Source organism: Lepisma saccharinum, chromosome 1, assembly GCF_977018435.1.
Source record: "Lepisma saccharinum chromosome 1, izLepSacc3.1, whole genome shotgun sequence".
NCBI lineage: Eukaryota > Metazoa > Arthropoda > Insecta > Zygentoma > Lepismatidae > Lepisma > Lepisma saccharinum.
The window spans coordinates 69,937,346-69,962,123 of NC_139229.1; the positions used below are offsets into that span (position 1 = coordinate 69,937,346).

Sequence of the window (24,778 nt, forward strand, 5' to 3'; positions counted from 1 at the left end):
CCCAAGAAGTTTCAGAAACATACTGCCATATTTTTTATTTATATAAAGAAGCCCATTTAATTCACTGGGGCTAATTTTTACTGTAGTGCTTAAAGCAATAGAAATATTACGTTATTTTCCTGTCTTCCAGACAGTTATTAAGACTTTGCAAACTATTTTTCTTTATGTAAAATTAACATATTGCCTTATTTCAGCGAATATCTTATTTAAGCACGTCTATTTTGAGTAACTACCTGAATTAAAATTACGATTCTTATTATAATTACAAAAAGGATTAAAGTAAACAAGAGGTATCATTTGCTTAGTATGATGATTTAAGTGTTTTATCATTATGCTTATTATTATTATTTGGTTACAAGCACATCGTAGGAAAGGGTCCCAGTTCTGTTGTAAGTTTATCACCTTGTAAATATTTGTCTTTGTTTTCATTCTGTTCTGATTTCTACACTGCTGCTTCCTGTGTTTTCTGCACCTTTTTTGTTTCTTTATTTCATTCCAGATACTAGAAAATGTATTCCCATGTGCCATCATAACTCCTTTAGATTGTTTTTGGGAGGGTTCGAAGTTGTTGGGCCCCGATTATCCAGTCACCATTCCGTAAGTGTATTGATGTTATTATTTTTATTGTTAAAGTGCATGTTTAAATATTTGATTGAAATGTATTATTGATAATAGGAAATTGTGGAGTTAAGATTAACGGTACAACAAAGGGAGATCGAAGTAAACGTTTACATTTCTGACGTGTAAACCATGCAAAATAGCATTACATAACATGCACTAGGATATGTCATGTACGAAAATTATACAGTGGACTCTCTTTAATTCAAACACCAAAGGGTCACGAAAAAATTTAATTATCCAAAATTCGAATTAACAAAAACATGCATGTATCAGTAAAAATGATTTTAAGGAGAATCAATAAACATCTGTTCGAATTACCTAATAATTCAAATTATCCAAGTTCGAATTGAAAAGAGTCCAATATTGCTTGTATTGTTTCAGGACAATTAGAATTACAGTGTCAGTTTATCTTGCGGAAGAAAAGTATGGTAAAGTTTATAATATTGATACTGGTACGTTAAGAACGTAATGTACACATAAGGTCATAAATGATCTCCACTCGAAGTGAAACTTGTGGATAAATAAGGATTTGGGGAAAGATACAAATAAAATTACAGCAGAAACTTACTTGATGTATGGAACCACCATATACATACTTTACAACACACGATTGATCTGCTTCTTGGTCGTAATCATAGTGCAGAGAGATACTTGAAACTTGAAAGGAATAAGGAGCGGGTTCTAGTCTCGAAAGCCACAAAACAGCGGCGATGGGATTCGATGCGCTGACCACGCGTCACCCAATCAAATAGCCGCTTGGCAAACTTTGGCTCTCAACGGGCTGTTGCGCCACGGTGTAAGTGTTTAGTTAAACTTTATAGATAGTTGTGAATAAAAAATTGATGCAGTAATTTGTAAATAGAAAAAAAAAAGGAAATACTGATGCCTTTGATATTCTCAGAAAAGCGGCTGAGCGGAATGTTGGTCTTCGATTGGTACCGAACATAGCCATGAAAAGCTTAGGAAAGAAAATATTGAAATACGGTTCTCCTGTTCTCTCATTGCTGTACTCAGGACACGTTACATATTTATTGTCTTTTTTATTTCACGCCAGAATATATGTGTAGACGGATCTTAAGCCGAAAGAAAGATAAAAATTGAAGATAATTATTGAGGAGTCTCGTGCAACAGGTTCCATATCTGCAACAAAACTGGATGTATACTTGTGTTCCAGGATACTTCGTTGTGTTTGTTGTTTGCTTTCAGCAATTTCTGTCTGGCGCTACTTTCAAGTGCATAAGCTTTGATTCCAGTGTGTGCCGCCTTTCTAAATGTTTGTATTCCCTTCTCTAGAGGCATCGGGTCGTCCGTTCGGTGGACCAACCTGAATCCGCAAAAACTGGTGGAGGAGATGAAGAGTTTTCACTTCCTGTTCCCGTTTCACACGCTCGAAGACTTCATGAAGCGGGTAAGTGGAATATTTTGTTTTTGTGTGTGTGTTTTGCTAGATTGGTTTGATGTTTTAAGTTCACTTTATGCGCAGTGAGGCTAATCGGGACTGGACCTACAGTTTAAAGTGGGATCGGAACCGGGTATCGAACTCGGGACCTCTTGATTACAAGGCGAGAACGCCATCGGGTATGCCAAGTGTAATATTTTAAATATATTTTTAGCACATAGAAATGCTTTCCATGAAATTGAAAAATAGTTGATGCTTGCATTTCTATCATTCAACTACCATGATGTGTTTAAACTTCTGTGTCATATGCAAAATATTTTGTATTTTGGAGTGAGTGAACCCTCGGCTGGAGTGACTGACCAAAGGGGTATGTCGTCCCTACCCAGACAAAATGGCATATCCTGATTTTCTTGACTTTCTTTCTTTATTGTTTAGTGGACCATGTCTTCTCTATGACTTGATCCTTACTTTTCGAATTACGTCTTCATAATCGTTATTTTTTTAGACTTGAGGTAAGCAAATTCGACAAAGATGCCACTAAGAGGAAAACTCGGGTGTACTTCGCCCCTTTGTTTAGACGGTCGATATGTAAATCCCTTAGGTTGATCTGGATGAATGCTGAGATAGTACCGTTAACGGAGGCATAGGCGTTTCTTCCCATCTTACTGTCCCTATTTTTGTCATTTATCCTATCCGACAGTCAGTAGTTTGTCCAGGGTCATCATAACACCCGCCTGACCCTGATTCCCGGAAAGAGCAACTTCTAATGCAGGAAAAGGAAAACTGCTGAAAAAATCTTGCGATCATCATACCCCCGTTACGAAAATCCTATGTACAGCCAACGGCAATAAAAATGAGGCATCTAGATACTGAAATACCCGCCTCTCTGCAATGCGTATGTGTGTTGTATGGCGATAGAAGAATTTCCTATTGAAATGTTGCTCTTGAAATCTGCTCATCGTCGTAGAGTTAGTCAACATACATAATGCATTGCAGGGAAGCGAGTGTTTCATGATCTAGGTGACCCATTTTTATTGCCGGTGAGTGTACGCCCATGATCTATCAGTACAAGTGTGTGACGCGAATTACATTAACTAACCAAGGAACTACTAGTACACTACGTATAAACACCAAGGAAATTCTTGGGACACGCCACTGGATCTACTGGGAGTACAAAATAGGTACACAAGTCCTACAAGATGCTACCGTGGCGGTAATAATGATAGAACCTGCTCTATGAATCTTTTAAGCACCCATTCTTCGACGTACATTCCAAAGCATAAAAAAACTGAGGAGGAGGCCTCAAGGCGAACAGTCGATGACTCACAGTTGCTGAAAAGCATTCGACTGTTACCGCAGCAGTTGGAAGTCGTCGTTTTTGCGACTCTGATCAGGGTTAGAAAAAATAAGGGGAGAAGAAAGCGGATTGCTGGAGTACGCAATCCTCTATTCCAGCTTTTACGGAAAGCGAGAAAGCATATACCAACGTGACAGCAACAAAAAAACATGAAGTTGTTTGTTTGAGGGAGGATGTCTGCGCAGCGAGATGACGGGGCTGTGCAGCTGCTTCGGCGGCTTCTTGGGTGGTCGGTCGTGGTTCTCTTGAGCCGCAGCTGCCGAGGGAAACCGGTCTCACGAGCTGAACACTTCCGCCACAACAATAACAGCCGTGATTAACATTTCTTTTTTCCACATGGGAATAGCTTTGCCGGACGCACCCTTCCCTTTTCTCTCGAGAATCCTAGAAATCGCTCCAGTTGCGTCTGTGCAGAAATTATTGCCAGATGATGTGCTGCCGCATTATGAATGAACCCACTGACGTCACCAATATCGGTTTCTTCCATCTTGGCGGCCATAAGTAAAGTGGCCGAGTAAGTCGTGGTTCCCCATAGTTTCCTCAGAGTTGAAAATGCTCCAAAAGCTACTTGCATAACAACCTACCAATCGCGCCAGAGTTGCCAACAATGTGACCATACAGTTGTTGAAATGCTAAGGCCGCGCATAACGGAAGAGAAGGGAAGAAAGCGAGTGGGCGGAGCAAAGCAGTGCTGCAAACGGCTGGTAGCTGCATGCACTTCCCATCTCACGATTTCATTAATCTAACCGTCTCGAGTCACTTCTTGCGAGGAGACTTGTTTTTGTTCGCTAGCTCCAAAAATTCCTGGGACAGAGTGTAGAGGCTCGAATCCTGGGTAAGGTATGGACGTCGCATTTGTGAATGTACCTTTAGCTGCTTCGCCATACTAATCATAATCACCGCGATTAACCTGGATAAGTAGAAAAGAGATGTCAATTCTACAAAACACGCAACGGCACCGTGAAATGTTATTCATCAGACAAAGACGACACTATTTCTTGTAACGGATTGCACCTTTTGTTCTTGTGTTTGGTGTTGAAAAGCACATCACTAAGTTCCTTTTCAAGAAATGCCTTTCTTTGACGTCATTTTTGCTACATTTTTGCTAACGAGCACTACAATAGGAGATAAGAGAATGAACTGTCGTTTCATGTTCGCACAAGTTCACATCTCTGGAGTCACTGTTCAAGCTAACCAGTGAGCCTACAATGCAACATAAGGATGTGCAGTAGCCTTCTGCGCATATGTACTTGGACTCGCTTTGTGTATGCGCCTAACATATGAGTAGGGATGTTACGAAAATTATCCAAGTCTGTGCAGTGGAAGATATAGCAAGGGCGTCTTATGTTACCTCCATGTAGGGATTTAGTATTGGATTCAAATTGCAAATTTGTTTTAGTCTAAACTACACTAGAACGAAGTGTTATGAGACCATACAATCGTCAATGGTACACTTTCATGCCTAATTCGAAACTTAACACCTACCCCACTCGTCGCGACTGCTTGTTACGAATCTTGACTACTTTCTGAATGTTTGAATATACTAATCATTGTTCTTTAATTTTTGCAGGCAGGAATCAGCACTGCCTACCAAGAAAAGCCTTGTCTGGACCCCATCGACGAGGAGTGTCCTGATACAGCACCAAACAAATTTTCAAAACAGGTAAGTTGAGCAGATATTTTATTCCTTTGATTTTTGACTTGTGAGTGCAAGAAAGCAAAGTATGAATGTTGGTTACTTCTGAGTTCTATACCAAATTTGCTACTGCTAATTATAAATAAGTGCACATTCCAGGTCTAAATGCCAAGAAAAATAACAGAATTCTGCTGCTTGAACCTGTTATATTACAAAACAAGTATTGGGCAGGAAAGATCTTGCGGGGAAAACTGGTTCTTTTAAACGGAAAGCAGTACAGTATAACAATAAAAGGAATCATGTTGTTAGATGTAGGTGATCTCATCGCGAGGTTTCTAACCTATGGCTTTTGCACTCAATTTTAAGGGTTACATGGTTGTGTTAAAAGTTCGTTTTAAAAGTTGTTCAGAGACAAAAATGTCATTTTAAAAGTGGGTTCGTTTATCACTTTGGTTATTCTCGAGTTCTTTACTGCTTTCATTCGAAAATTTTTATTTTTCCTCTTACATTTCGGAAGGGACTGTAGCCCCATCACCTCACTCCTAAAGTGGCCCCTCCGAAACTTCCACATACGAAGCCAATATTTTGCATGGCTTAGAGGAAATGTTACTCACATAGTTCACTAGTTCACAATCGGTTTTCTGTTGTTAGCTACTTACACACACACACACACGTATAACTGCCACTAAACACTAAAAACTTAGTGTAACAAATTATATATGGATTTTGTATTTCAGCCTAGCTACTTCCAAGATCTTATTAATCCTAGCGTTGCAACACAGGATAAACTCTGTCATAGCACAGGACGCTACTATCATCCTTGTTTGCCCCAGGATATTGCACCTACCATGAGTGTAACGTGTTTATCAATGAACGTGTGATCTTCTGGAATCGTTTACTGCCAGGCTGTTTGTCAACGTCTTTCTCTCCTGCAGTTCCGAAGGTTTTAATTAGAGAACAGCCTTCCTGCTCTTGCAAATTGAACCAACACGAGTCGGATATGTCGCGTTCACACAATTTCTGTCACTTTTTTCTGTCACCTAGCCGGTTCAGATTAAATAGCAACGTTTTGTGGTTAACCTTGGCGCCCACCTGGGTCCGTGACAGGCAGTCGTGCCCCGGTTTATGGCTCCATTTGTCCTGCGAGCGGGTGTAGGTCATTTTGCTCCGGGTCACAACCAGTGTGGTCCTTCACGGAGCTTGACGGCACACAAAGGGCGTCCCTCCCCTGCCACTCCTCCGAATTTTTTGGCAGCGTTTCTTGAATATCTCTTTCTGTGAAAAGGGAACGGGCAACAAAGGACCTTGCCAGGAGTTAGACTGCCAAGTCAAAGAGAAAGTGAAATGGATGTCCCGTACTGGGTGACTTCAAGGGGCATTTTGTGACTTTTCCTTCTCCCCTTGGAGTGAAATGGCTATGGGTGGTGTCCGCTCACTGAAAGATCTCAATCTGCTTGTTTAAAGCTGAGAGGTCGAAATGGCAGGACGTACTTACATAAAACTTGGCTGTATATCTTTTCGCGCCAGTGTCATTATCGTTCTCGCAAAACAAACTGGCTGGAATTACCCTCATACCTCCTTCCCCTTTTACTAAGCGTTGTTGCCAAATTTCACGTTAGTAAGTCACTCAGAAAGATAAAGGTATTTCTTACTCCTACGTACAGTGGGATCCATGAGTATTACCGTGCAAATTGTCCATTACTATTTTCATTAATTTTCTCTTGTGGTTTGTAGCGATGGATTTTTAAGTTCTCAACAGCTAGTTTTGAGTTTTATTTTAATTATTGAAGCTCTTATTGGGTCAAATAAAGTGCACGAACATGGTGATGGACAATTTGCACGGCAATACTCATGGATCCCACAGTACCTTCCTATAACTGTCGTGTATACAGCCCAGTCCCTCAACCATCCTCCCTCTTATTATTTTAGTGCTGGAAGTGAAAATTCCTAAGTGGGATGCAAGGTCGAGTTTGATGATAGTCATGAACATTCCAAGTTTCATCGCCCATCGTTCATCCACTTCGATCACTGATACATATTCAAAAATCGAAAATAACAGTGATATTTCTACCAAGGTTGGTTGGTTTAAATCAATGTTGTTCTTTATTTTAACCAGTAGTGAAGCGGATAAAAACAAGGGGTAAATATTATGATATGAATGAATAGCAACGGGCTCCCGAGTAATCAAATGGTCAGCGCTGTCGCCTTTGCTGCGAGTGGTCCCGGGTTGGATTCCGATTGAAGCCCCCAGAATTTCGGGGGCTCATTAAAAAGAAGTAGCCGGTCCCGGTCCCAAAAGCCAGAGAACAGCTACGATGGGACTCGATGCGCTGACCATGCGTCACCCTTAGAGGGCTGTTGCGCCTAGAAGACATTTGGTAATATATATTTAGTGCAGAACTTTAACCCCTTTCTTTTGCATGGGTGGACCCAGAGGTTAACGAAATATCTTCCCATGCGGGCTTCTTCTATTCTCCGACTGACAAGACTTTCCGACTCAATCCCTCCCTCCCTCGTTCATAGAAGTTGATTTTCTCGTTTTTTCGTGCGCGCATTTTGCCTCGTTTGACAAAAATATACCATGGAATAAGTTTACACGAAACATACGGGCCCTGCGAGCAGTGGCGTGCCCAAGGAATAGGTTGGGAAGGGTCATAACATTATTTTGGCTCAACTTACGTACATGGAAAACTAGAAAAATATAGGATTGGCGGCTATAAGAAAAAGGAACAATCTATGACGATGGGTATTTGAGATACGCATATTAATGGAAACTTTTATAATTTACTTTCCAGGTTCCCGATGTGGGTGCCGAACTTACGGGTGGGTGCTATGGCTTTGCAGCGAAGTATATGCATTGGCCAGAGGACTTGATGGTAGGAGGTTCAAAGAAGAATAAGACTGGTCACATAGTAAGGTAGGTACTTATAATTGCAATCGTACTTTAGATATTTCGTTTGTCTTTTCTACCTCCAGGAGCGTATATTCTGCTATCTGCGAAGCCTTGGAGTCTAGAGAATAAAATACAGGAGAAAAATTGATCAGAAATTGTAAACAAAATTATTCATATCGGTGAGATGATGATGGTGATTCTGTAGTTGGCAACCTGTTTTCTTATGAGTTGGCAACCTGATTTCCTATGAGTTGGCAAACTTATTTCTATTCATAGCCTAGGACCACTTGGCAGTGAGATAGCCCACATTTTGGACTCAGTATACGCCACTGTCTTTAGAACACTAGAACCCTGCCGTTAAATAAAGCGAATTAGCCGGCATCCGGTCCGGGAACTGCAGCCAATAGGTGGCGCAGCTGAGGTCACGTGAGGCTGCTGGGCTCCCAGCAGCCACCACGGCAGTTGAGCTTTGAAACCAGGAAGGCTCGACTTTATTTCAAAATGCATGATTTCCCTACTTCAGTTATTCTATACGTTATCCTCTGTAAAGTATGTGTAATATATCGACATATTCTCCGAAATCTCACCTTTACATCGATGTACGATACACATCACGATTTTAAAAGCTACCCCCTTGCTATGGAAAATTCATAGCAAAACACCACCTGACGAGTTTGTTTGGACTCAGCTTGCTCAATTGTCTGCTCCATTTGCATATATAAAGGCATCTTTCTGCGGAATCTTACAAATTAATAGTTGCAACATGTGCAACATGTACTTTGCATTGCTGAGTGTTCTCTCTCATTCCTTTACAGAGCGAAAGCGCTGCAGTCGGTTGTGCAGCTGATGGGGGAGCGAGAGATGTATGAGTTCTGGTCGGACACATACAAAGTTCACAACATGGACTGGACTCAGGAAAAGGCAGCTGTGGTGTTGGATACGTGGCAGCGAAAGTTCTCGGAGGTTAGTGTGTTTCAAATTTTTGTACTGTAGCGTAGAAAGTGTGTTCTATCCTTTTCACTGTCAGGATAGTGGAAAGGATATATACTTTTTCAAACGGATAAAAACTAAATAATCTTAGTTGCTTCGAGATGGAAGCTCCTGCCAGTTTCAATTTCATTCATTTGTTTTGATTCTATCGTACTAAGATAACATAGCATATATACCAAATTCCATTCCAATCTTTTTTTGTCTTATTTTCAGGAGGTGAAGCGTTACATGGAAGCGGCCAATGACACGATGAGCTACAACGTGTTTGCGTTTTCGACCGCGACGCTCAACGACATCTTGACGCAGTTTTCCGAAACTAGCGTCCCGAAGGTTGTGGTCGGCTACGTTTTCATGGTGAGTAATTTCCTTCGCCTGCATTTCCTTTATAGAATTATAAATTCTTAAATAAATAATTCTCATGTTACGCCTGGACGTATAGGCAGCCCAATTCACTTCTGTCAAGCGTGGATGCATAAGCAATAGGATGAAACAACAAATCTGATGTTCTTGCTATTCGCGATTTCCAACTAGAATAGAAATGATAGAGCGGCGCAAATGTGTATCATCTTTCTTGTAGGGAACTGAACGCAAATACGTGCATTCTGCTAGAGGCTTGCGTCGTCCAATGAGAGACAATGAGCAGCTGCGTAAGCAGATCACGTGACTCCTCCCCAGCCAATAGTTACAATTTTGCATCAAAATGTTTCAGGTGGGAAACTGTTTCAGCCACTAGAACTTCAACCTCATTGGTGATTTGATTTATCTGGCATGTCATCTGGTGACAGTTTTTAGAACTTCTGAAAATGGGATAATTTGTTCCCGTATACTGATGAAGGTAGAAAGGCTTAAGGCCAACAGTAAACCCTTGAATCCTTCTCGGTTTCATATTACTAACATTCGCATATTGAACTCTCAGGATGCGAGCAAATAATTCAAAGTAACACAAGGACAAGAAGTGCATTTTTAACCACATTGGGTGTCTATAACGGGGCAAGGGAGCCAATCTTGTTCATTCAATTTATTTATGGTTATTTTTTCCTCTTCCAGTTGCTGTACGCGGGCGTGTCCCTGTGGCAGTGGCACGATCCCGTGAGGTCTCAGAGTGGAGTGGGCATTGCTGGTGTCATCCTGGTTGCTGTGACTGTGGCAGCTGGCCTCGGCTTGTGCGCTGTTCTCGGGATAGCTTTCAACGCTTCTACCACACAGGTAAGAGGATTACGATTCCTGCCCCCCCCCAATTTCCTAATGCTTTATGGTTTTTATTTGTCACTATTCCGAGCCCTATTTGTTCTCTTTGCCTCTCTGACCGTGTTTTTCTTGTTGCATGTCAGCCTTTGCATTTGCGAAATACAGTGAATGTTGAGCGTAGCCAGCGAGGGTTGTTGGGGGGTTGCATCAGTTATCTCAGAAAAGAAGAAACTATAGAACTTACAGTAGAGTGAGTCCAAAGAAAGTTGTTGGGGTTTAACACCCCATAACATTTTTCACGAAGACCCAATTTATGGTCATTTGTCCTAAATTTACCCTTACAGCCCCAAAAGGAACTTTCTGGAAAATCTCTGTCTCCATTGCCTTATGTTTCTTACCAAAACAGATACATGAAATGGAAAATGAAGCATCGAGTGCTTAAGAAACGTATCCCATTTCCTACAAAATGGCTTCAGTACACACACATCAGTACCCGCTCGGGCTTGGTTGTTTGTGAATGTCCATTCATTAATTTCATCATTTCATCACTCATCCTCATCTTCGCAAATTAGCCAAGAGGCACAAAACGCGAAGTAAAATAAACTAAATCAATCAATCAATTCTAGAGATATACCTATTTGTGGCAGGAAAGTACAAGTTAAAAGTTCGTTCATTCTCTTCAAGTATTCATTTTCCAGTAAATATCCTGCATGGCTATCTGGCAGTAAGGTATTCAGCATTTTGGATACAGGATAAAACTGTCGCCCTAAAATCGTCATAGATTCGGTCTTCTGACAAGTTTTGGGAAAGAAATTGGAGGAGTATTAAGATAAATAAGTTATTCTCGTGTGAACTTTCAGGTTATCTCCTCACATCCGCGAGGTACTACTAATGCACATTTCCAAATTTGATTGGTAGTTTACCGTTATCTTTTCCACCTTTCAGATTGTACCTTTTCTGGCTCTGGGTCTTGGAGTCGATGATATGTTCCTGCTGACCCACACCTACGGAGAGCAAGTTTCTAGTGACGTTCCCACCGAGGTAAGTACATTTTTTTTGTGCCATTGGGTTAATAGTAGCATGTATTTGAGAAGGTAATGGGAAGAAAGGGACGCGGGCGTGGCCTTCTCTAAGATGTACCTTCCAAGTATTCGGCAAGAATGACTGAGGAAAAGCACAGATACATCCTAGGTTCTTGAATTCCCAGGTACGAAAGACAGAAAGATGGAGTGTAGGGAATGAGTGAGGGACAGAGAGAAGTTACTGGGAGATAGCAAAGAAAAAGTGAGAATGTGTGATTACAAAAAAGAAGGCCGATAGGGAAAATCTTCATAGGAGAAGATTAATCGTTCAATAGTTACATGTTTTGTACTTGTATGTACTTGAAAATAGTGAAAGAGGAATATTCTGTGGCAAAACCTGTTCTCTGCTCTATTTACTTTTTCGTATTCTTGTGATAACTTGTTGAGGTGGCGTTCCCAAAATGGGATGATCGTTGTTTTAACGTACGTATATTGCTTCTGTGGTTGCGAAATTCCTTAGTATGCCCTGAAAATTTCCATTTTAATATATCGATCCCCCAGATAAATATTCTCTTCTGTTCCGCCAGTGATTTTTTCGTGCTTGTTGTGTGGATTTATAGACACTATCAATGAAAATTGACAACTTGATCCTGAATTACACGCTTCACTGCAATGCGTTAATGCGTTGTTTGTTGCCTAACTCTACGGCGATGAACGCGCTCGTCACCGTAGAGTTAGGCAACACACGGAACACTTTATTGTCCCATTTTTATTGCAGATGTACAGTCACCGGCAATAAAAATTGGACATCTAGATCCCGAAATATTCGCTTCCCTCTAAAGCGTTCTGTTTGTTGTCTAACTCTACGGCGGAGGTCGAAGTTGCCATTGAAAATTTGCTATTAAAATCAACTTATCACAGTAGACTTACGCAACACACTTAACGCCTTGCAGGGAAGCTAGTATTTTAACATCTAGGTGTCCCATTTTTATTGCCGGTAACTGTACATTGGGACCTCGTTTGTACGTTTTCAGGGGTAATGTAAAATCCAAGAACGTAAAATCAGGGTTCGAGTGTAATTAAAAAAAAAAATCAGTCCTACAAAATTTCAAGTATGACACCAGCGTAGGGTCGGCTGCAACGCCTCTGATCCAGAGAAAATTCAGAGATATGGTTGTCCTCTTTTGTCCTTTTAATGTCCCAGCATGCAGTTCTTTCTGGAAATTCAGAGTGCGATAAGGGGCAAACTGGCATCTAATAAAAGCATTAATTAGGGAGAGTATGTAGCGCTACAAGGCATCGTTGTGTAAAGCACGGGCAGGGTAAAAATAAGCAGCTCAATTATCAGATAAAACGAGAAGATACCTTGCACTTAACAAATGAGTCCTTTGTATTCGCTTCCGCTCGTTAGACTGCTGCCGAATAAAATAAGATATTTTTTTTTCTTGGATGTCTAATCGCTGAGAACGAGTTGCCTGATAAATCTGTCTGTTTTATTTCTCTTCCGTTCGAAATGGCGATCTTTACTCCCACTTCTTCACTAAGATAGTTCTTGGTGGAAGGTTCTGTGAGACAGTCTTGTGTTTGGAGGATGTAATCTTGGCTACATTCGTCTTCATTATAGCTCACCTGGAGAGGAGATGCCGCGGAACACGGCACACGCAATTCGTAGTAGTAGAGAGGTTCTAGACACGAGAATCTAGTATTTCCATCCCCTGATATTTTTACTGTCCGATAGTTACTTTTCCGTCGCATTAACCTAACTTTGTGGTTCCCTTAACCACGTCAAAACTAATAATAACATAACGTTTTCTTTTCATATTCAAGAAGAGTTTTGGTTTTTAAATCTTATCTAAAGTAAACAAAGTTCTGCAGAAGAATACTCTTTGAGGGTTAGTAAAGGCGTGTAAAGCGGTTTTTCATTGGATGACACGTTTTCAGTGCATCGACTCCAATCGCCGATGTTTTCTAGCTTGCTATTTCTTCTTGTCAAGATGCTTGGTCAACGGTGGACCACTAGTATAAAGACAAGTGGTTCCCAAACTTTTGAGTCGCGGAACACTTTTCAGTCGCCAGTCATGTATGTGCATTCTCGTCTGTTTTTACCTAACTGCATTTTTCAAGATGTTAGTCGATATTTTATCGTATCCAAAGCACGAATAACTTTTCAAATTCTACTAAAGATCGTAAATTTGGAACTAAACTTAATTTTCCACGTTGAAACATATTGAAAAATTGTAGCTTTAATTAAATATCCTTTTCTCAAAAGGCGCAAGGTCGATGATATTTTCCGCTAGACCTAGATAGGACACTTGATCGAATGGCAGGAGTATTGACGGTGGATGGTATTTGATTTGTAAGCACATATTTTGCCACAATTATTTATTTTTCTTTAAAACTTTTCTTCGAAGTACAGTTTTGGGAACTGCCGTACCACTTTAGTAAAACCATGAAAACCCGTTGGGGCATTACGGATTTGGATATGGCAACACTACTCGAGTTACGCATGAACAGAGCGTATAGGACACTACGCGCAGTGGCGATATTTCAAGGGAAACGCTATTTTTCATAGTGATACAAATCGCCCCGGCTTAAAAGTCCTGCCAGCATTCTTCGTAATTGTTGCGGTAGCACCACCCACTGTTACGTTTGGGATAAAAGACATTCTTGCACAGAGGGAAAATTCTTCTGCCTTCGCTCGAGAGAGAACAAGCGTTGTCTCCTTGCTGACACCAACAATGCGGTGTACATTCTGATCGCTCAGTAGAATTCGGACGTCGTAGTGGTTGCGTTCTTTGTGGCCCGCCGGCTTGTTCCTTTATCTACAGATGCCACGTCACCTGCCAAACGACCATTCGTCGTGCACCAGATCTTCCAATACGTTCCCTAGACAGGTAGTAGAAGCCTTCCTTTTCATCTAACAGAGATAAATTCGTGAGAGAACCACAATTTTAGGTAAACCTCTGTTCCCGAGACCTTTTCTTGGCCTTTTGTTTGCCCTGTGGTGACCTATCGACAAAAGAGCCTGTCGCTGACAAACGTCGCTAAAAGTCAATCTCCATTTAAAATATAAAGCCGTTTCCTGCTGCGGTTCCTGACTGCAATGCTAGAAGACATTTTTGTGGCAGCTTAATTTGACTTTTCACCATTCGCCACATAATTCTGTAGCACTTATGTAGTAGAAATAGCATTTAAAGTACCCAGGAAGGTTATAAGACTATACAACGTGTGGTGCCATCAAAAAGCTTGGAAAAGTTTAGTTGTGGGAGGGTGAAAAATTTCTAAGCTGTTTTCTTTAAATTCAACTTACACGAAAAAGTTCGAATTAACAAAAACGTGAATTATTAAAGATGATTTCAAGGGGATTAAACTTCTGTTCGAATTACCGAGTAATTCGAATTATCCAAGTTAGAATTAAAGACAGTCAGTCCACTGTGTGTGATATATAATAGTCCCCTCAGACCACATAAACTTGTAGAGGACATCAAAACAAAGAACTTGTCTTAGTAACATTTTTATCGTTTCGGCACTACAAATATTAAAAAAGGGGGGGGGGCATTTGCTGCCTGTATGCTGGCAACCCAACATAACATTAAATACAAAAAATGCTCTATTTGGAGTAAACTGATGCAGAAGGGAAACAAACGAAACTTTGTCTCAAACTTCTCCAAGAGCGGAACTAGAAATTGCTGTGGAAGAGGGATGGGTGCTCGGGGGGGCCAATATCTCTTGTTATATTGATTGGGTTTATTTTACTTCGCATTTCTGCCACTTTTGGCTAAATGCGAAGATGAGGATGAGTGATGATATGATGAAATTGATGAAGGGACATACACAGAACACCCATGCCCAGGACAGAATTCAAAATGGGCACCTCTGGCGTCGTAGCGCAGTGTGCTAACCACTCTGCCACGGAGACCGGCAATATCTCTTTTGGTGATTTTTTTAAGGAGCAAATACAAAGGAACGAACATCCATGCTGGGAATCGAACTGGGAAGTTATGGTGTTGTTTTTGTGAGCCAATGTGATTGGTCGACCATTCAATGCACTTGGTCAACAAACAGCCTAATATTTTTGAAGTAGAAATAATGGTAAAGCAGGAAATGTCACTTTCACATCTCTATTTTCAAATATTTGGTGACATAACAAATCATAATGTTATAAATTTAGAGGATTCTGCTTAAATATTTTAAAATATATATGTGGCTATTTCACTAGTACGAGGAATGCAATTAGGATATACAGGGTGAGGCAGTCAAACAGAAGATTTAAAAACTTCACAAAAAAATAGAGAGCAAATATTATTTATTTTTTGAACATGAATGTACTGTACATGAGTGGAAATTACTAGTGTACCTGAAAAATGTTCATTTTTTTAATATGGTGTCAGTAAGATGGCATCCTTGGTTTTGCACACATTTTTGGAGTCTCAGAGTAAATCCGCCCATGACGTTGCATAGCATCTCCAATGGAATGTTGTGGATCTCTTGCCAAATTCGTTCCTTCAAATCATTCTTGATTCTTGGAGGGTTGTCCTTGAATACTTTGGGTTTGAGGTAACCCAAAAGAAAAAAAGTCAGGAGCCGCAAAGTCGTGTGAATGGGCAGGCCATGGGGACCATGTTTATTTCGAAAAAGTATGGGCCGATGATTCCACGAGATGATAATGCACACCACACTGTTACTTTCTGAATGGAATCCACAACATTCCCATGGAGATGCTACGTAACGTCATGGGCAGCTTTACTCTGAGACTCCAGCAATGTGTGCAAAACCAAGGACGCCATCGTACTGACACCATATTAAAAAAAAATGAACATTTTTCAGGTAAACTAGTCATTTCCACTCATGTACAGTACATTCATGTTAAAAAATAAAAAAATATTTGCTCTATTTTTTGTGAAGTTTTTAAATCTTCCCGTTTGACTGCCTCACCCTGTACAAAGAAATCATATGTCTATTTTTGTAACTCAATATTTATAATCTGCATGAGTCTTTGTTGGTAGAAAATTACAAGTTTCCTAAAATTTAAATGTGCTGTATTGAGTAATATTATTATTTTTTTAAATATAGGAGCAGACGGGTGTGGTGCTAAAGCGAACTGGAGTTAGTGTGCTCCTGACTTCCCTGAGCAACATGTGTGCTTTCTTTGCAGCTGCAATCATCCCCATTCCTGCTCTCCGGGTGTTTTCCCTCCAGGTAATGACAACAGTGTTAATTTGGTGGAAGATAAGTTATGTTGCTGTTGTATCTTTGGTCTGTGTCAGCAAAGAGTTGTGCTATTCAACAATTTCTCTCCTTTCGAAAAACTGCTATGATTCTCCAAATTAAGAAAAAATACATATGCTTAGAATTCCTTCTAGAGCATTCATGTGAATCTTCGTTGCAATAGTTTAATAGACTTACGTAGCCACGAGAGTATTGCAAATATCTAGACAACATCGAAACCAAATGATACGAAGATTCACTTGAATGCTCTAGAAGAAATTCAAAATAGATGATATTTTTCAGAATTTTGAATATCATAGAGGTATTTCATAAGGAGAGAAATTATAAAACAATTCTGTACTGAGACAGGGAAAATAGTAGGAGATGGATAAAGTGGAATTAGATGCAAGATATTGATTGTTCTTGAACTTTTTTAGTATGTAATTGTGATTTCATTACTTTGAAATTCTTGGAATATGGAAACATTTTTTTTAACGATTTAAGTAAGAAACCTCATTGTAATTTAATTGTCAAGAAAAGCATGCATTAAATATTTATTTATTTTGTATCTTAGAATGTTGACATTCTTTCAACAACATTCCATGGAGAGCAAAATAAGTTGTTATTGTAGAAATTAGTATTAATTCAATGCTCAGTGTAATGTTATTTTTCAAAATACTGGAAATGTAGTTTTTTTTCTGAATTTTATTGAATTTCTACAACCAACAAATAATTCATTATGCTTTTCTTCTCTCAATAACAGGCTGCAGTTTTGGTGCTGTTCAATCTAGCAAGCATGCTGCTTGTGTTTCCTGCGATTGTGAGTTTGGATCTGAGGAGACGGTCAGCAGGACGGGTTGACATAATGTGCTGCATTCCAGGGAAACGGGTCACACAACAACATCAGCTTCCAGTCGCCAAGAAATTGGGCCAAGTTGTTCCAGCAATCGAACTTCCTAAGAAGCAAACAATCACAAGGGCTCTGCCGCCAGATCGCCAGCAGACTGTCACCATTTTGGCACCAGCACAGGTAAAGTAATCTAGTTGATTACAAATAATATAGTATATAAACTACAATTTTTAAAAGCATTTAAAGATTAATTTGGTTTATTTTACTTTGTTTCTGCCACTTTTAGCTATCACAAAGATGAGGATGAGTAACGATACAATGAAGCCACACTTGCAAAAATTGATTTTTCTGTGTAAGGAAAATGTAATGAGATATTATAGTGTTTTATTTCAGAATGTTACTGTGTAATTCACAAGAGTTTGGTACTAATTGAATGTGCATCATTCCTTCAGCCTGCCACTACGATGTTGCAATGGAGAAGGTGCCAAAGCCAAACATATGTAAAACAGCATGCACTGCTTTTTTCTATACTGCAAAAATGTGCAATGGCCACATGCAACGTCTTGAAATGGTCAGTGTTGTGTAAACAAGGATCTGTCCAGAATTTTCAGTGTAATAGTAAATTTAGTACCAATATGACCATAAATCAAGTCACTGTGAAAATTTTAGGGGGTGTTGGGAGTATGTTGATAAATCACTGGTTGCAACTTGTATGTCCAAGGAGATGACACAGTTATTTGACACTATATGAGAATGAGAGAGGAAAGGAAAATAAAGATCTCAGAGCTCACTTTTAACATGCCCATGCTGACCTTAAAACTGAGGTGACGTACATTCCCTTTTTTCCAGGTGAATTTCAAAGTAAGTTCATTATTTAATAAAAGCAACATTATGACTCACTTAACATACATTTTCTCTCTAGGAGTGCTGGGTGCCAGCTACTGTCACAGGATCCGTCGAGTCTTTGGGAGCAGTGTCCACCAGAGATCTCCTGAAAGACCCGGAGAGAGGAAGAAGCATGGCGGCATTGCGGGCAGCTTGCGTTCAGAGTCAGCAGGGATGTTGTGCTTGGTCATTGACACGACTCGCTGCATACCATTACGCACCACTTGTCACAAAGAAGCCTTTTAAGGTTTGTGCACCTTAATAATGTAGCAACGTGCTAATGCAGTTTCACATTGCGACAAAATTAATTTATGTCAACTGATTTCAATTTCCAATGGGGTAAAGGAAATTCAAAATTTTTGCAAATAGAATTTCTTGTAATATCTATGAATGTGTTATGATTGTTGAGGATGGATATAAACAGGTCAGGTAGTGAAGGAGAATTGGAAGCTTAAACCACAGAGCTCCACTGGGAAGAAGGTGCCTTTGAAAAGGATCGAGCATTTTAAAAAAGTAAGGTGATGGAATGTACTTAAAATATGAGAAAGAAATAATCATTGACATAACAGGGCCCAATCATTATAACCGAGATATTATAAATTAGACTGAAAATAGTTCAAAAATATTCTAATATAATGCATAAAATTCACCTAGATTTGTAAAATTTTAATCTCTCTCTCCTTTCCATTAATCATGTTACCTACTGTCAATAGGAGTTCACGAGATGTTGTTATCCCTGAGTCTCCAAGTATATAAATCTGAGCATATATGCAGCTTTACTTTAAGAAAGATTGCTACATTTTTTATTTCCAAAAATATGAATTCAGGTTCTTGTTTGCCTCCTCCTCTAGTGTTATAATAATTTTGTACCATAGTTTAAAAGAAAGGACCTGTTTTCATTAACTAAGATATAGTGTTGATTTATTTGGCTTGAGTTGTTTCAATCCATGTTGGTTTCTTTATTTATTGATTTTTCATAAGACATAATAATATTAATAAAAATTATCTCCTTTCCTTTTTTCAGGTGGTGACAATAGTGCTGTTCCTAGTATTACTAGCAGCTAGTGTGTGGGGAGTGACAAAAGTGAGGGATGGGTTAGACCTTACGGACATAGTACCACAAAACACTAATGAATATGCATTTTTAAGTGCTCAGGGCAAATATTTTGGATTTTATAATATGTATGCAGTGACACAAGGGAACTTTGAGTACCCTACAAACCAGAAACTATTGTATGAATATCATGAAGCTTTTATGCGTGTGCCTAACATCATAAAAAATGATGATGGAGGACTGCCAGAGTTTTGGCTCAGTATGTTCAGGGATTGGTTAATAGGTAAGTTTTCTTATTGGCTACCTATCTCTAATATAATGTTGATCTGTCATTGAAGTAGAGTTGTAACAAAAGGTAGAACAGGAGTTTTAATTTCTTTCTGTTTACGTAGTAAATTGAAAGGTCAATACTTTAATTTACTGGCCAGTGTTTTTCTAAATGGATACACAGCTCTGATAGTACATCAAGAGGATTTGAAGTTAATTTGATAATTGGGTTTATCAACAATATTATGGGATAATGATGATTATAACCTGCAATATTACCTAACTCTCTACTGGCAAAGTAGTGGCTAATGAGATATTGTAGATAGGTATTCTGTCCAGAAAATCATCATTTGGAGTGTGGTTTGAACCACAAATCAGATTATCTACAAATCTTCAATATGGGAAAATATGTAAATCATTTAATCAGATGGTTTTATCCAAATATGATTAGTCTTACTCAAAAGAACACAGGAAAGTACAATCAAGAACAAACATACTTGAACAGAGTTGCAGGGAAAATGAGTTGTAGCATTGTTTCTCAACCATACAGTAGAGAAATGGAGACAACTAGAGGTAAATTAAATCAAAACCTCTGGAGAAAATCAATTTCAAAGACTATCACTGAAAGAAACTCTTTTTTAATTTTATTTATTTGTTAATTCTTGCCAAGCATTTCTTTGTATAAACTACTCGTTTTTACAAAAAGTGATTTTCTTTTCTTATTGCAGGACTGCAAAAGGCATTTGACCGTGATTGGAATGCAGGTTGCATCACGCAAGAACGGTGGTTTTCAAATGCCTCAGACGAAGGCATCCTTGCATATAAACTTTTGGTGCAAACAGGACATGTAGATAATCCAATTGACAAATCCCTAATGACTCAAGTCCGCCTCGTGGACAGCAACGGCATAATTAATCCCAAAGCATTTTACAACTATTTAAGTGCGTGGGCGTCAAACGATGCTTTGGCATACAGTGCATCCCAGGCCAACTTGCGACCAGAGCCTCGACCATGGTACCATGTGCCTCAGGATGTTGAACTGAAGATTCCGAAGTCGCAACCAATTGTTTACGCACAGTTGCCGTTTTATTTAAACCAACTGGGTGACACTGAGCGAATCACCCAGTTGATTCGTAATGTGCGCGAAGTGTGTTCGAAATTCGAAGAACGTGGTCTTCCGAACTTTCCATCAGGAATCCCGTTTCTCTTTTGGGAACAGTACATCGGGCTCCGCAGTTCTCTAGCGTTAGCTTTGGTCTGTGTGTTGGCTGCAGTGTTTTTAGCTGTGTCGGTTATACTGCTCAATTTGTGGGCTGCTGCTTTGGTGGTCCTGGTTCTTGCCATGATGGTTCTCGAACTGTTTGGTGTGATGGGAGTGCTTGGAATCAAGTTGAGTGCTATACCAGCTGTTCTGCTCATTGTTGCTGTTGGCATTGGAGTGGAGTTCACCGTGCACATTTGTCTGGTGAGTACCTGAACAAATTTCTTTTCTTAGCTTCTTGTAGCTTTTTACTGAAATTAGCTGGCATGGGTGTGCAGTACCAGAAATAAAAGCCAACTGTTAGAATGTTTAGTCTTTCACACATGGATATACCAATATAATGGCATTTTTTGAGGTATTAGGAAATTGAGGAGACTAACTAGATAGTCTCCTCAATTTCCCAATACTTCAAAGAACTAGATGAAAATTTGTTCTTCATATTTTTGATCTGTTGGAAAAATAAGAAAAAATTACTAATTCAGGATGGCTACCGTACAGACAACACAAAATTCCAGTATAATAAATACATATATTAAGGTTACGTAATTTTTTGCCCTTTTTTTTAGAGTTTCTGTTGAAAAATATGGGGAGAGGAATAGTTCTGTGTGAGATTCAAATGTAAAAAGATTGTAACTGAATTTGACCACATATCTTGTATAAGGATTAAGACTGATTGTTACAGTTGGAGAATTATAAAGCATTTCAACAAGTGACACATTAATTATGTATATAACTGATCAAATCATAGTTGATATGTTACAAAAATCATATGATATAGGTGACATCACATCCTGTGACCACTACCACAGCAGGAAAAGACATTCTCAAGAGATACTGAGTTTTAGTTTTGCTTACCTATATGTATTATTATTATTATTATTATTATGCTAGACTTGCAAACAAATGGAAAACATCTATGATAACAATTCTGAATGTTTATGAATACTTAGATTCAGTTGTTTGAGGGTGATTTCACATATCCATACAGAATTGACATGTAATACCTGGGTGCCTAAAACTCCCACATAATTCATGGAAAAGACACTTCCCTGATCATTAGACACGCTCTCATTAAAAGATGACCTACAAAGGTTTGAAAGAATAAAAGGATGAAGGTGCCATATATTTAATCTCTCTTTCAAAATCTACCTCACTGTTTTTTTCACTTGAATGTATTACTTAAAGTATGACTGGCATTATTCCAGGCCTCCAGTAATAAAAGGATGGGCAGATTTCTAAAAAAAGCTCACCTGATTAGCTGCTATAATCACCTACTGTGGCGTGCGTGAAGGGCAACACTGCAAGTGACAAAACAAGGTAATTCCTGGGAGTGCCGCAACAGCCTAGGTGAAAGGGAAACTACAACAGCTCTGGTTGCTTTAGAAATGGCTGTAAACTGTAGTGTGCCTAGAAATTGCACATGACTGTAGTCAGTACTGTGTTTTCCCATCTTTTCATGCATCTGAGAGGTTAAGGAGAGTCCTTTTTCAGCATATGGGAGTCTAGGAGACTTGGGAATTCTACATTGCATTTTGAAAGTAATTATTTTGTGAATGTGTAGTACTTACAGAAAGGGTTCTTCCATGAACAAAGGGCAGATGTTGGGAAACAAGAATGTAGAAAACTGACAGCACCGTTTCGTATGTGTTATCCAAGGATTGAATAACAATCCACAATTGGAATCCACATCCGATTCTACATCAGGTGTTTGTCCAGAATTTTCCATCTGGAGGGGGTGTAAGGTCATTTATAGGGTGTGTAAAGGTACATTTAGCGACAAAATGACCAGATTGAACTGTGAAAAAAATGAGGGGGAGGGGGTCGTTGCAAGAAAATTGAGGAGTGATGGTGTGGATAAATTATTGTTCTCCATGATGATGTCAGGCGAGAGATACGAACATCACATATATATATATTTTAGTTTTTAAGTCCACTTTATGTACACATAGGCTAATCGAGACTGGACCTACAGTTTGAAATAGGATTCGAACTACTATGTGTGTCCACCAGGGATCGAACGAATATCATATTATCAAAGCATTCAATTGAAAGGCAAGTAATAAGTGACAATAAAAAAGAAATAAAATAACCTTTTGGGTGTGTAAAAGTTAATCACAGGCCCCCCAGTGGCGGAGATTAGGGGGCCGTGGAGGCAGTTGCCCCCCACTTTTAGCCAAGTTGCCCCGCACTATGCTAAACCTTATCTAACAAGGGAAAGTAAACTGTCCTTGCCCGGTGCCCCCCCCCCTTCAAATTTTGGCACCTTGTCCCCCTAGTTTTGGAACCCAATCGCCGCCACTGCAGGCCCCTGTGCATTTAAGGGGAAAATCTTCAGGATAATATCATGTCGATATTTCGACCAATCCTAGCCAGCGAAGGGGAGAACGACTTGAAATAACCTGCTTTAGATCTTGCCGGCTGCTTTCACCAGCTGTGAAGATTCGTTACGTCTGCCAATTTCACATGTCATGCCGCAAGATCGATACGGCGCGCCCTATTCAAACGGCCTAGCACCTTTTGAAAAGTGCCAGACCGGAAGTTCTTCCCAGGGGAGGACATATCGGTGCCTTTGTTGCATCGGCACTCACACGAAACTCCGCACTACTCCTCAAGGCTTGCTTGTCTGAGGCGGTCTCTGCACAGTGCTTCTTTTATGTGCTGCTCAGCTATTTAAAGACTCCGAAAATAAGTTATGCATGTGGTAAGAAGCATGGTGGTCTACTTTTGCTAATTAAACTGACGTTTTAACTAATAGTACTCCCTGTAGAGTTTGAACAGCACAAAAAGGGGCAACAGCTATCTTCCTCCAATGCTACTGTACTATCAACCAGGCTTAGTTTGCGTCCTAACCGGTCGTGGCATAACTACTGGGAGTCAGATTTTCAACCAGTTGTATGCATATCACTGCCGATAGATGAATATCGAGCGACCACAAACAAGAGACCATTCGGCCAAGCACATCTTTCCCTTCAGGGTGGACTGCTCTATACCTCCCCTCCGATGCGAAGTTCAGCGCAGTTTCTTTCGCTTGTGGTCCCGTTGTATGCCACTGGCGTACGCATGGGGTAGGGGGGGGGGAGTTGATGGGGCTACAGCAACTCCCGAAATTTTGAGAAAAATTGAAATTTTCAAATGAAAGCACTAACGAACTTGGAAAAAACAAACAAAGTGGTGCATGCACTATTTTTGTCTTTGAACAACTTTTAAATCAAAGGTTAAAAATGTCAATTATACACAATATTTATAGTGTATCCCCGCCTCCTAGAACGCAGCTACGTAATGTCAACCTTTACAATTCCAGCCCCCTAAAAAAAAATCACACCAACTTTAGTGGGTGGAGCCCTGAGAAATCATGCTTAAAATCACAACAATCGCGATTTTTTTTTTTACTAAAAGTATAAATAAACATGTATGAAAAATTACACATCCGTTGTCGCCGCCAAAAGGAAGCACACAAGACACTCGCTCTTCTCCTCCATCCTCAGGTATTGCTACAGTCTGTCCCAGGAGGCTATGGAGCAAGGTCGCGCATAACGTAAGAGAAGGGGAGAGAGCGATTGGGCGGAGCGAAGCAGTGATCACTGCTGCAAACGACTGGTAGCTGAGGCCGCGTTGCCCCATCCATTCAATCCCTTTCCCTCTCATCTGAGCCTTTTCGAGTCATGGCATAAGTCCACATGCGGGGATGTGAGATAGGGACCAACACCTCCATTTCAGCGGGAGGGGATGTGCTCAGCACCACTCTCCGGCCGCCTATACCATGGGGTTGCAAATATTCCCCGCTTTCATCCCTTTAGTCGCTTTCAATACCCCAATTTCGACATGCTCTAATCTGACATGCGTAACGTAACGCAACACACACTCATATTTTCTGGCGCCAGTTCTTTGCTGATTGCATTTCACCACGTCATTAGCTTGGTATATCGAATTTGACGAATCTTGTTCCTGAGTTGTTATTTTAATGTGTATTTCTTTTCTTGCAGGGCTACCTCACAAGCATAGGAAGCAGAGATAGAAGGGTACGATTAGCTTTGGAATACATGTTCGCTCCAGTGATCCATGGCGCTGTAACGACATTATTAGGCGTCATGATGTTAGCTTTCTCGGAATTCGATTTCATCATCAGGTAAGTCGAACAAAAATACTG

General features: G+C 39.9%; 1 protein-coding gene across 2 annotated transcripts in view; it reads left to right on the forward strand.

The window, feature by feature from the left end:
• ptc (protein patched) overlaps positions 1-24,778 on the forward strand; it is a 129,212-nt gene that overhangs the window by 86,740 nt on the left and 17,694 nt on the right. For both annotated transcript variants that reach the window (XM_083132749.1, XM_083132746.1), the window contains exons 5-18: positions 500-597; positions 1,915-2,029; positions 4,948-5,040; positions 7,809-7,930; positions 8,722-8,869; positions 9,110-9,250; positions 9,944-10,102; positions 11,030-11,125; positions 16,180-16,305; positions 17,078-17,344; positions 18,087-18,296; positions 19,074-19,386; positions 20,099-20,835; positions 24,615-24,757. In XM_083132749.1, the coding sequence (XP_082988875.1) occupies positions 500-597; positions 1,915-2,029; positions 4,948-5,040; positions 7,809-7,930; positions 8,722-8,869; positions 9,110-9,250; positions 9,944-10,102; positions 11,030-11,125; positions 16,180-16,305; positions 17,078-17,344; positions 18,087-18,296; positions 19,074-19,386; positions 20,099-20,835; positions 24,615-24,757 (2,768 nt within the window). The remainder of the gene's footprint in view (positions 1-499; positions 598-1,914; positions 2,030-4,947; positions 5,041-7,808; positions 7,931-8,721; positions 8,870-9,109; positions 9,251-9,943; positions 10,103-11,029; positions 11,126-16,179; positions 16,306-17,077; positions 17,345-18,086; positions 18,297-19,073; positions 19,387-20,098; positions 20,836-24,614; positions 24,758-24,778) is intronic.